A 13,315-nucleotide genomic window follows, 5' to 3' on the forward strand; every position below is an offset into this window, starting at 1 on the left:
AAAAATTTTGTTTCACAAAATTAAATTATTATAATTGTTTCAATATATTTAATTATTTACTTGAGACATTTACAATAATTATTACATTGTGGCTTTTCATTTACCTGCAGTCTAGCCACTTAATATATATTTTCAGTAATAAAAACTATAAAATTAGAACAAATCAATATAATTTATGGCAATATCAATTAATAACCTACAGTAGAAGCAAGAAATTGTACTTTAATATTCCCAGAACTTTCTACAGCCTACATATTTTATCAAATGTACCCTTCCATGGTTAGTACCATGATGTTGCTTCTATCAGGATTTAACTCAAATGCCATGTCTCTGAAACTTTCCTATATTTACATTGGCAGAAGCATTCAGCATACCTATGGAAGTTCACAAATGGAATAGGGTCAACAGCAGAAAAATTAGTAGGATAGGAATGGGACTTCAGCAATTGGAAAATAATCTCAGAACTCCTTGCAAGTCATTCTACAATTACTTTAAGCATACTATCTATTTGCTACACATTATCTCAGTTTTCACATAATCTGTTTTGATAACTCACATTAAAACTATCTAAGGGCAAGGCCCATTCGTACTATCATCATAGAATAGACAGTGAGGTGTATAGAATTAACTCAAAAAGGAATTTGAAAGAAACAATCTTAGATTGACAAGCAACAACTGCTCATACTAAAGATGACCTGTATGATTATAAAATAGGAGGAAAAGTTTATAATATTGAACTAATGGGAAAATAATACAATATCCATAAACATATAAAGTTATTCTTATTCACTCAAATGCATCAGCAAACTCCAAAATACCCATAGCATCGCCACAGTTTAACATTAAATCACAGTCTTTTGAAAATATTTATAATGCTTTAAACTAGGATTTACATTCCTGGGATACTTTATATTTCTGTTTTAAAAGACATCTAAAATATATGTTGAAATGTGGTTCTGGGATTAAAACAATAGTTTTCTGCATTAGAGAAATGCCTTGTGATAGCACATGCTCACCTTAGTAAGTCTCATATGTCTTTTAAGACATGGTATCAACTGAGATTCAATGTAAGAGTTTGTATGAAAAATGTAAAGGCTCAAAAATATTAAAAGCTGGCATGTGACTGAGCATCTGTAATCCCACCGACTCAGCAGGTTAAGTAGGATAAGCACAAATTTGAGGTCAGACTGGACAAATTAGGGAGACTCCGTCTCAAAAAGCAAAATGGACTGGGGATGCAGCTCAGTATGCAGAGTAGGTGGGGAGTCCCATGGGGTAGTGTTTGGGAGAAGACCCAATGTAATTCTTTTATCTCTAGTATTGTTACCTTTGCTTACCAGGCAAACTAATAATAGTTAAGATAATTTAATTATGTAACTAATCTCATCTTAAAAAGAGACATTTATACCATAACGCTAACCCTTATTGAGGGCAAAATGTAGTTGATAGAAGAAAATACAGATCAGATGTGTTATGATTATCAAATTCTATACCAAAATGAGAACTGAATTTTGAAAATTATTCAGAGACCTATTATTTTTAATACTAGATATACTTCAGAGGCATTCTTAATAATTCATTACCCTTATTTAAGAAGATTTACAACAGTTGTATTTCATATTTGCCTCCCTTAGTACAAAGAGCAAAATCAAGAAAGAAAACTCACTTGAGTCTTGATTAGTCAAGTATTTGTTACTTAAGAAGAAACTTACTAATCATGTGTCACCCATAGCCAGCACTTGCCTTATCGATGAAAAAGGTTCACTGATACAATAGCTAAAAAAGAAATATGGTTCTTAATGTTTAACAAAATGTATTCTAAGTCTGCTGGTTGTTACCAGTTGCTTTTCTAACTTTATCTTAGCACAGCTTAAGAATATATATTAATTGCTACTTAGTATTTTTTAAAATAAAATTTTGCTGAAATCAGTTCATAACACCAAGAAGAGCCCTAATATGTAATATTTTCCCCTTGAATATAAGAAATGTAAATTTTATAACAGTATTATTTATCCTGGTTCCATTCTAATGGGATTCCATGTCAGTTTTATGTTGTGATTAATAAATTCATCCTCTTTCAGTTTTACAGAGGTTCCTGAACTATACCACATACTACCATAATCAAACAAACTCAGATTGAAGAAAAATTTTAAAAATAAGATTGTTATTTTAGTTTTGTCTTAATTGTATGTGCAATGTATGTGTTTAATGGAATGCTAGTGGAAAAATCATTAACTAGCATTTGAATTATATATACATATGTGGTTACTATTTCATCTGGGTTGTAAGCATTTCATTTATATTAGTGGGGTTTCTCACAATTTTGAAAGTCTTATGTTTGAAGTATAGCAGATAATGTTTGAAGTATGCAATTATTTTCCTAATGAATCCTGCAGAAATATTTTAGGATGCTTTAAATAAGGAGAAGGAAGTAGTCTTGTAAACATGAGAAGACAGGGGATACAAATGATTTTATGTTGATAGGTTTAATCTTCTAGTAGCTAATTTAAAGAATCTAAAGACTGCAAAATATACAAGAGTAGAAAAATAGAAATGAATATAAGTAATCTTAAAAATGGGAATAATTTGTAAATGATGGCAAAACCACAAATGATAATAAAAGGATGAATTTAAAAAAAAAGAGAGACATTTATTGAGTAAAATTTGCGTTTGAAATACTGAATTTTTGAGGCTGGGGATATAGCTCTGTTAGTAGAGTGCTTGCATCACAAGCACAAGGCCCTGGGTTCAATCCCCAGTACCATAAAAAAATTAAAAAATAAATACATAAATAATGTTGAATTTTCCTTTTAGAATTTTGGGAATTTCATGAATCAATGTTGGTCCTCCTTTCTACTTTGTCACTTATGATACACAGTTTCAAATGGGCAATATAACTAGCATGTTTAAAAATGAATATTGGGATTCATTCTAGGGGTAATTTTGTAATACTCTTTTTTCTCTGTGTTCTGTGATTCCTTTTTGTTTAAAAGTATGTGAAACATGAGTTCATTAAATGAGTCCTTTTAGATAGAAACCTGATTCTTTGGATACAGCTTTTATGTCACTGCTTCTGAAAAAGAAACAGGCAAACAAAACCAGACAAGCAAGCAAACAAAACAAAGTGATTCTTATAATTACGTGCTGAACAATTCTGGAAAAGGACCCTTAGAGAAATAGGGACATCTAATCCTGGATCTTACTGTCTTGTTCTTTCCCTTATAGTAAGTATCCCACATCAATGTCACTTGGTGCAGTATCACCCTGCACACCAATTGAGGCAAGTGGTTTGTATTTGTTGATTGAGTACATAAATCAATAACTGGGCATATTGACACTTTTCCACCAAATATCCTAAATAAATTTATTGGCAAATGTTGACACCAATATCTAAAGATCAGTTAGATTAAAAATATGTTGTTTTCTTTAAAACTAGAAAAGACCTAATGTCCAAATGTATATTCTTTTCATCACTCAACTTTCCTTGTACATTAATTTCAGTGGATAAAAATTAAATATTCCTTAGAAAGCAGAACTGTGAAAAGTAAGCACATTTTGTCACCCTGAAGTATGGACCTATGTTCCTTAGGAGTAAAATCAATTCAGCGTGCATTGTGATTTGGAGCCATGAGAAGGCACAATGCTATAGCTGAATAATAACGCACAAGAGTCAAATGCTGCCTGACTAGAAACCAAGTGCCAACTGTTAAACATTCATCAACACAGAGCATGCCATTACAATAATGCTCTATGTTTGCAACACACAGTATTTATTTCGTGCTATATAAGAATCTTCAATTGAAATACCATCTAATAATGGGCTTTAAAACACACTCAGAGTTAATCTGCAGTGTTCTCTCACAACAAACAGCTGTGATTTTTTTACTCATCTACAGATTCACATTTAATCTGGAGAAAATTAATAACCTATTTTCATTTTTAAATTTAAAAGAAGGAATTTCATTCCAATATATTTCCATTAATAACTAATTTCACTGAGAACAGATTCTACCAAGAGATTCTCCAAAAAGTCACATACAACTTTAACACATTTATCACTGGTTTTTGTTAGTGGAAGAGGCATTTCTTACATACTTTTACTTAAATACACTTAATGCATCTCTCAGGATTTTCTACTTAGAACTAAATAGTTTCTGTTAAAATTCTGTGTAAGTTGACTCTCTAGTCACTTGTTTAATTTTATTAATATAATTTTAAACTCTATACAGGGTTCATTGTTAATGAAGACATGATATTATTTAACCTAGAAGCCTGTATCTATCATTGTCAATGCTATTGATTTTATTTTCATGGTTTCTGCACAATCATATATAAATCTAAATCAAAATAGAAGTAAAAGTGTGTCAATCTGATATTTATTGGGCATTCAAAACAATAGGATTTTGATGTTAGAAAATTTTAAAAAATACAAATGTTCTTAGCTTGACTAATGACTATTTTGTCGCCAGATTTAAAGAAATTATTCTAAACATGAACACTGTTTGCATTATAAATATACTTCTTACCTGTGCTGCTGGATATATTGACATCAATACTGATATCAGATATTCCTCCTCCCTTCAGAGAGGCTACACATGTGTATGTCCCAAAATCCGTGAATTTTAAATCAATGATATCCAAGTTTGTTGTTCCAGGGGAGATGTCAGGATCAGTCTGTGTAATAACCATCCGCTCAGAACTTCTTAACGGGCGACCATTTTTAAACCAACTAAATGTCAACTCCTCAGAAGGAACAGCTTCTACTTGGCAAGATATTTTCACCTCTCGCCCAATCTGGATGTTGTCATCCTTGTGATAAGGATCTGGGGTGATCCAAAATCGTCCTTTTTTTAATGCTAAAACATAAAAATTCCATGAGGAGTTAGTGTTACTTTCATAACCTTAGGGATTATTAATTTACTTTAGGTAACTATCTCTGGGTTGAAATGATGTAAAATAAAACAATATAAAATGTGCATAGGCTTCTTTCTAAGTATGGTGGCTATAAGTAAACCCGATTTAGGTAATCCAGCAATAATCTAAAACCATAAGCTATTTAAAGACGCTAAACACTAGTTTTTATAAATCAGATAATATTTTCCTGTGATATAAAAGTAAACTTTAAGTCTATGCACAATTATACTTTAATATACAATGCTAAAATTTACATTTTATATTTATATTTATATTTTTGCAATTGAGTTTTGAACAAATGATAGACTTTGTTTACATAAAGACAGCATATTAAAGTTAAAAGTAATAATATGGATCATTTAGTCTAATACCTTTCCTATGCCATTTTAAGTTATTCCATAACTTTCTAAACAACTAAAATATTACATAGCTGTCATATTAAAGAAAATTCTTTTAAGATTGTCAGTATAAAGACCAAAACTAGTTAAGAATTGAGTTGGTTCATATTTGTGAAGCATTCTTGAATATAGAAATAGCCTGATAAAAAACACTTTAAAAAGAAAGAAAAACTGGAAAAAAATTCAAAACATCTGCTGTGGACTTCTTTATTCTGCCCTAATAGATGATTCCAATTAAAACTGTTTGCTAGCTCTCTCATGTAGATGACCAAATGGATTTCTCTGGCAGATGACTTGGAACACCTGCCATGTTTGAATCCTAAAAGCAGTGTTTCTGGGTCTCACTGCTGTGCTGACACTATGGATCAGTAGTAATGACTGTTAGAAAGCTATATCTATAGACTTCTTTAGGGTCTGAACTTTGAAGGACATGGCGGGACTCAATATGAAATAGAGTTTGCTCCATTTTATGACTGATTCTTTTATACCCACATTTTTCTTTTTTCCAACATCATCTTCATTCCCCGTACTTTAACATTATATTCTTATATGATGAAATATAGCATATGTCATGAAACACAATTATCAGTATAAAATATTGATAATTCCTTTTTACCATTAAAGCTACTACATAATGATACTGTAAAAATTGACATGAATTCAGTGGACCTGGAGACTCAGAGAGACCTTCTAACTGCAATTTGGGACAACCTCTCCTGAATTTAACCAGATTTTCCTCAGTCTGAGAAAAGTCAAAGAACATCACAGAATTCTGTAGGCAGGAGAAGAATGAACTGGAAATGAATACATTTTCAAATCTCAGAACAACATTTTGCTCTATAACCTCAAATATTTTCATCTGTTTTCTCGTTTGCATCTTAGCATATGAGGAAAGATAAATGAATGTCAAACATAACATTCCTATCATTTTATTTAAGACAAATTTGTAGAAGTCCTTCTTAGGACTAGGCACTAGATGAGACTCTGATGCATGAGATGAGAAAAAACAGAAAGACAAACAAAAACAGGAAAAAAACCATGGTCCATGAGTATTGCAATTTGTATACTCATAGATTATAGCTCCATTAACTTAACAAACACTTGTGATACTTGTATGTAGAGAAACTTAAGAAATGTTTTATATGCTTAAAGTCTGAATCACATAAAAGAATACCCAAAATTATTGTTTAAAAAATGCACTAAACTTCAGTCTTAAGGAAACTACTAGGATATGAATATTTACATCACATTTTAATACTATTATTATATTTTTCCATAATAAAAATTTAATTTTTGAATTTTATTTATCCCTAAGAAGGTTACTTTAGAACAATGAATTATAGTTTTCTTACTCAGATTCAGATATTAATATTTTCATAGGCACTGAAGTATGACTTCACATTGTATCCAGAAATGAAAATGTGATTAAAATAACATTCATAATAAATAATATTGTGCACATACTATTCAATGTAATTGCAGTTCTAAAGCATATAAGAATATATAATATACTTCTTTAAAAAAAATCTAAAACAATATTGTATCAAGAGCATTCACTTTTGTCAGCACCATAACATTTTCATGAGTTTCTTTTCTAAGAATGTTCCTTATCCTGTTTCTAAAAGAGAAAAGATAAACCTAAACAGAATTTTTTAAGTTATTGAATTTTACATATTATCTTACTAGGAACTTCATATTTATCAGGGTACTTAGAATCAGGGTACATATCAGGGTACTTAGAATAACTTACATTACAAAGTTGTGTGTTGGTTGCACTATACAAACACACATCAGAAAGCTTGAATGCTTATGATTAGCATTTACTTACTAGGCAGTCATTATTTTGTAGTTCTGTGCTATTTATTCATATTGAACGTATGAAAGTGATAGTGACACTGAAAGAATTATAAACCAATCAAAAAATGAGATTTATACAGCTGAACAACTCAACTACTGATAAATAATAAAAAATAAATACATTTTCATGGCAAATATTACATATTCTTTTATTCCTGGAAAACAATTCATAAGACTTGGTATTTAAGAAAGACATTTGTTATAGTTTAGCTATAAGGAGTCCCCATAAAGCTCATGTGTGTGAGACAATGTAAGAAAGTGTACAATTGAAATGATTGTTGGGCCAATCTAAATCAGTGCATTAATTCACTTAAACATGGATTAACTGGGTGATAATTGTAAACAGGTAGGGTGTAATTGGAGGAGTTGTGTCACTGGGGACGGTGTGCCTTTGGGGTATATATTTTGTTCTGGTGAGCAGAGCTTTCTCTCTGCTTCCTTCTGTCATGTCCTGAGCTGCTTTCCTCTGCCACACCCTTCCACCAAGATGTTCTTCACCTCTGTTCCAGAGCAATTAAGTCAGACCTCTGAAACCGTGAACTCCCAAATACATTTTTCCACCTCTAAAATTGTTCTTGTCAGCACTTATGGTTGCAACAATGAAAAAGCTGACTAGAACTATATACTGATTAGAAAGTTATATTCAATAAATAAGAATAGAAATGATAAAGAATTACAGGGTTGAGAGAAAGAAATATAATCAAGCATACTTTAACAAATGAACTAAAAAGAAAGAATTCATTGATAAATATATTTGATCTCTATATCAGACAATTCTAAGATTTGGTATAAGCCAATCATACTAGTTTTCCAACTGACAAAAAGAGAAAAGGAGGGACAAGTCAGTCTGCTAACTGAGCTCAAGTCGAGGAATATAAGAATAAGGGATTTGAGTAATTTGACTAGGGAGCCATTTTTCTATGTTGGTGTTTGTTATTCCTGTTACAACATAACTGGTTATGCACACAGAACAGAAATGATCTAAGGAAAATTTTATGTGTGGGGTGAAATCTATAGAAATAGAGGACAGTGAAATAGAGGAAATAGAGGACAGTTTATTTAGTTTTCTCACTGACTTTGTTCAGAAAACTAAGAACATAGCTCTGTAAACTAGGCATTGGCACCTTAGAACTTGCAACCGAATTCTAGTTTTTCATTTCTATGTTATGTGGTCCAAGATGAACTATCTATTTCTTATGGGTCAAGTGTGTCATTTATAAAAATTGGAAGTGATAGTATAAGGCCCCTCAGAGACCCACTGTGAGAAATAGCTTATTAACAATTGTGTTTGAGTTTTGAAAATATAAAGTGTTTAATATAGTTAATCAGCTGGGAAGCAAGTTTCTTCATTTATAATTAAACACTCTCTTTTTCAGTGAACAATTTATAGTAGTTCTTGCAATGTTAATTTAAAGTCACTTTCTGCCACCAGTTAAGATTTCAAACTCTTAAAATCAATCTGTGATTAGTGCTGGAGTATAAAAGGGGTCCAATAGACTCAAAGAGACTATAGAACTAAAGACATTCTTTGGAAAAAGAGAGGAGAAATCCCTTTCCCCAAATGTAATTTCTTAGCTTGAATATTGAAAATCCCCTAACACCAGCCTGAGAGAACATTAGATTTAGTTTAATGTATCATAAATTGTGATGGATGAACCTCAAAAGGTACTTGTTTAGTCTGGCAATGCATGTAAAAGATTGGCATGAAGCTAAGTCTCTGTTCTGGAAAATCAGGTTGGAAACATTGCAATATAGCCATAGCTTCCCTTTTTAATATTGTGAGAATTGAATGCAGACTTGGCTCACATTCATTTCTGACAGGTTACTTGTGAGAACATTCTAAATGCACTTATTGAGGTCTCTCAACTTTGAGATATATAAAGATGCTCTGTGAATGGAATTAAACTCACATGGAAAGCAGAGGCCATTCACTGAAAAATTCTGAGTAGAGTTTTCTGTTGATGTTTCCCTAAAGTAAAAACCAGATTTGTGCCTATGAAGGTTGATAGTTTTAAGGAAGACTTAAATTATTTAAAACCAGATTTGATTTGTAAACTTAGGCTAGAGAGAGGAAACACAGGCATTGGAGGAGGCTGGAATTATGGTTTCCATACGGAGGAGGTGGTGAGAATGTATGTTGATTGTAACTGTAGGCTTAAAATTATAAAATACATTACTTTTTTTTGTTAAACTACTCCATAAATAATACATAGTTCAATAGTAAAATCTAACTTTTAGGTAGAACAAAAAAAAATGAGAAAGGTGTTTTCTATTTTAATAAGAAAGCATCTTTTTGGAACTATGATATATCAGGTGTCAGTTTTTGGACTTCTGCTAAGAATCTGTTTTAGAATGTTGAGACAGAGTGACTGTGGATTACCATTCCAAGTTTTAAAATTAGTGCAAACGCTTTCTCTCTCTCTCTCTCTCTCTCTCTCTCTCTCTCTCTCTCTCTCTCTCTCTTTTTGCAAAGCTAGAGATATAATCCAGGGTCTTGCACATGCTAGGCAAGTGCTCTACCACTGAGCTATATCCCCAGTCCTCAAATATATCATGTTTTATAATCTCAGAAGCATTCTGGAAATCTGAAAAACTTACAAACTGTTGCTGAGAGGAACATTATCACTGGATATAGTAATCATTATCACTGTAATCAGATAAATACAAATTGATTTCCTGTTCATTTATCCTCAGATAAAAAGAATAAAAATATTTGTGTGAGAAATGAAATATTTTCTAGTGCCACCAGATGCCAATTGAATAAACAGTTTGAAACAGATTATATCAGCAAAGCAACCTAAAGATAGTAAACACCAGTATATAGAAACTGTCCTGTCATGATTAGGCACCTATTTCCTTAGTGGGACTGAACAGGTGGGGAGGAGAGCCACTCTTCTTTATGGTCTCCAAATCCTAAATATGTTGCTTGTTATAATTTGTACTCAATATTTTTCATTATTTAATTAATATTGACATTTCAAAGTATTAATTACAGATGCCAATTGTTTCCAATCAGTCTGATATGCCCATTTGTCTTTGATTTTGTTTCATGGTCTTCTGTGCTGAGATGCATTCAGGGAAATGAGATAGGAAGAGAGAGCAGATATGATGTCCTCTAGAATTCAGAGGCTTTGTCATAGAATGATACTTTTGAACAACCAGTCTCAATATAGAGACACATGTGAGAATGCAGATTCTGTACAGAATACAAGAGGTCTCACTGCAGTGCGGTGGCCAACATAACTTGTAAGGGGCATTGCCTATCAAATATCCTGTTTTAAATGAGACTGTATTTCAGGTCAAATTGCTTCTTTACGTGCATCAGGGCTCCACTGATAATCATTTCTGACAAAAGATGGAAGAAGCAGGGAAAGGTTGACATCTAAGAACATGGAAATCATCCAAAATGTGTTTGCCAAAATCTATCAGAAAAAGGTTAATAAGGGTGCTGTTAAAGCAAAGAAGAACAGATAAAGTTTGGGGTTGACCATGAGTAAAATATTGTTTGGTGCAGAACTTTTCAGAGCATTAAATATGAGAACATGCACACTGCCACATTTCTAAAGGGGCAATGTATATTTACTACAAAAATACAAATGTTGGAGAAACATTTTGACCTAAGGGAATCTAATGATTGAAAAGTATCAATGAAAAGACTTTAATGTTGGATTCTATTATTGATGATTTAGGAATTTCCACTTAAATGCATCACAGAATAATCAGCACTCCAGTAGAAATAAAATTCACAATTAAAAAATTCAAACTGAAGGGGAAAGGTCTTGATTTTTTAAGTCCAGAAGTATCCAAAGGTACACTGAAGTTATAAAACATATTTCAGAGCTATTTAATAAACCTATCTGCACCGAAGGCAGCATGCCTCTTTCCTTCCCAACTTACCAGCATTTTTTAAACAAATTAATTTATCAGTTTGTTCCTATTTTTGAAAAGGACATTTTGAAATATGTAAACAGTATTGAAAGGGAATTAAATATGTTATCTTATGTATAATTTAAAACATTGCTTTCATCTGTTAAGACAATCAATGTCAATTTCTTGAGGAAATAATAATAAATTTACATCCTATGTTTTAAAAAGTATACAGGGTTATTATAAAAAGTATAAACATGTTAAATATTCTAACAGACGGATAGGAGTAAAGATGTTCTTTTGTTGTGTTGTTCTTATATAAAATTAGGTATTCTTATACTCATTTCCCTTTATCTAACACTCCAAAGGCCTATCTATGGCCTGAATGGAAGTTCATTAGCAAGACAAGAACCACATCAGCAAAAACACTTTACCCCTTTTCCTAGAAGGGCTTTAATATATCACCTCTGATAATTTCAAAGCAGAAACAGATACTGAAAAGAAGTTGGGTTTCTACTTAATTATTAAGCATCAATTTATTTTGTGAATTTACTGAAAGTTAATTATTGCAGTTAATCATTCAAACTGTTTAAGCAAAGCTTGGTTGAATTTTAATGGTCTTTTGAATGTCCTTAATACAACAACCACAGGTAAGTACCATGGGTACAAATTTAAGAAAAAGGATATTTTTGGTGGGTGTAAACTGTGCTTTTTGGAGTAAGCCCTTCCTTGATGGGGAAAAGCAGTAGATTAAAATAATAATAGTACTATCATCATTATTTTGCCACCCCTACCATTTCACTCCAATCTTAAAACATACATTGCTCATAAATTACCAAAATGTTCACATAAGTGCCATAAATAAAATGAATGTTTAACAGTATGACTACCATCATAGCCTGATATCCTAGCACCAGTGATTTCATTAGGAGACTATTAATCAGCACAATTTTCAGGCCCCATGATATTTGAAATTTATGAGTATTTTAAGTTCACATTCCTCTCAAACTAAATATTCCTTCACTATCAGAAATGAGAATGTATCCCGGGTAAATTATATAATTCTACTAGTTATCAAAGACTTGGGGTTAGCAGCAGCTTATTAAATAAAATGCAGCTTAGAAAGACTTGAGCTAAATATAATTCATTTAAAATACTTTTTAAAATGGTCTATCCTTAATACTCATGGCATTGATCATATAGCATTGGAAAGTGGGTGAAAATAATGAGACTAACTCAAACGAAATATCTTTCATTAGATAAATACAAATTGATTTTCTGGACATTTATCCTCAGCTACAGAGAATAAAATATTTGTGTGAGAAATAAATTCTTGCTTTCCGTACTTTGTCTCAAGAGCTATCGCCTTCTCTTTCCTAAATGATTCTTCCTATCCACCAACCGCTCACTGTACCCTGAGGTCCTACTTTCAGTTATCCATTTCTTTTGAAATTTCAGTATTTTTGTCTTCCATACGTCATTCCCTCATGTGAAACATGTTTAGGTGACACTTGAACTTAAAACATTTCTCTTTACCCTGGTAACTCTCAAATTACCTGCAACACACTTCTGGATAACATGACTCCACTGTTCCCTCAGCCCTGCCTCACTTGCATATTGTACACGATGCTACTCTGGTAGCAAGGGCTAAAAGGTTGCAAAGATCTCCTGATCAACTCACCCATTGATATTTTCTAGTTCTTACGTATTTTTGTATCATTTACATTTTGTACTTCACATCACTTTACATTATGGATTATTTCCTCCTTGAAAATCTCTTACACTGATTTCTATGACTGGCAAGATATGAAGTAATATTTCATAAAATAAATGCAAGGATTTTTTTCTTCTTTGTATCACAATTATCATGGCATTCTCTTTATCTCATTCAAGTTCTCCAACAGTAATTGTAAAGTCAGGCTTGTAGAGAATTCAGGATTTGTCTAAATTATTTTGACATAATTGCAGACCACTGGGTTTTTCCTTAACTTTACTTTCCATTTTGCTGCCCAGTTTTGAACAACATGAAATTGTTTCTTCAGAAGAAAAACATACCATCATACCCATGCAAATTTCAATTTAAAGGAACAATATGTATCATTTAAATACATCATTTCATTTAACATTAAAGAGCAATGAAAATAACCTAGGTATAATAAATGACCAAATGCAAAATATCTGTATTCAGTAGAACTTAAGTACATGTTCTTGACTTATCCCACTTGGTGAGAAGATGAAGAGTCAGTACCATTCAGAGCCATCTACAGAGTCCCCTCAGC

The 13,315-nt window shown here is 31.9% G+C and overlaps 1 protein-coding gene across 1 annotated transcript in view; it reads right to left on the reverse strand.

The window, feature by feature from the left end:
• Mdga2 (MAM domain containing glycosylphosphatidylinositol anchor 2) overlaps window positions 1-13,315 on the reverse strand; it is a 757,479-nt gene that overhangs the window by 200,725 nt on the left and 543,439 nt on the right. Inside the window, exon 7 of the mRNA XM_047541595.1 lies at window positions 4,527-4,856. Coding sequence (XP_047397551.1) covers window positions 4,527-4,856 — 330 coding nt within the window. The remainder of the gene's footprint in view (window positions 1-4,526; window positions 4,857-13,315) is intronic.

This window comes from Sciurus carolinensis, chromosome 2 (genome assembly GCF_902686445.1).
Source record: "Sciurus carolinensis chromosome 2, mSciCar1.2, whole genome shotgun sequence".
Taxonomy (NCBI): domain Eukaryota; kingdom Metazoa; phylum Chordata; class Mammalia; order Rodentia; family Sciuridae; genus Sciurus; species Sciurus carolinensis.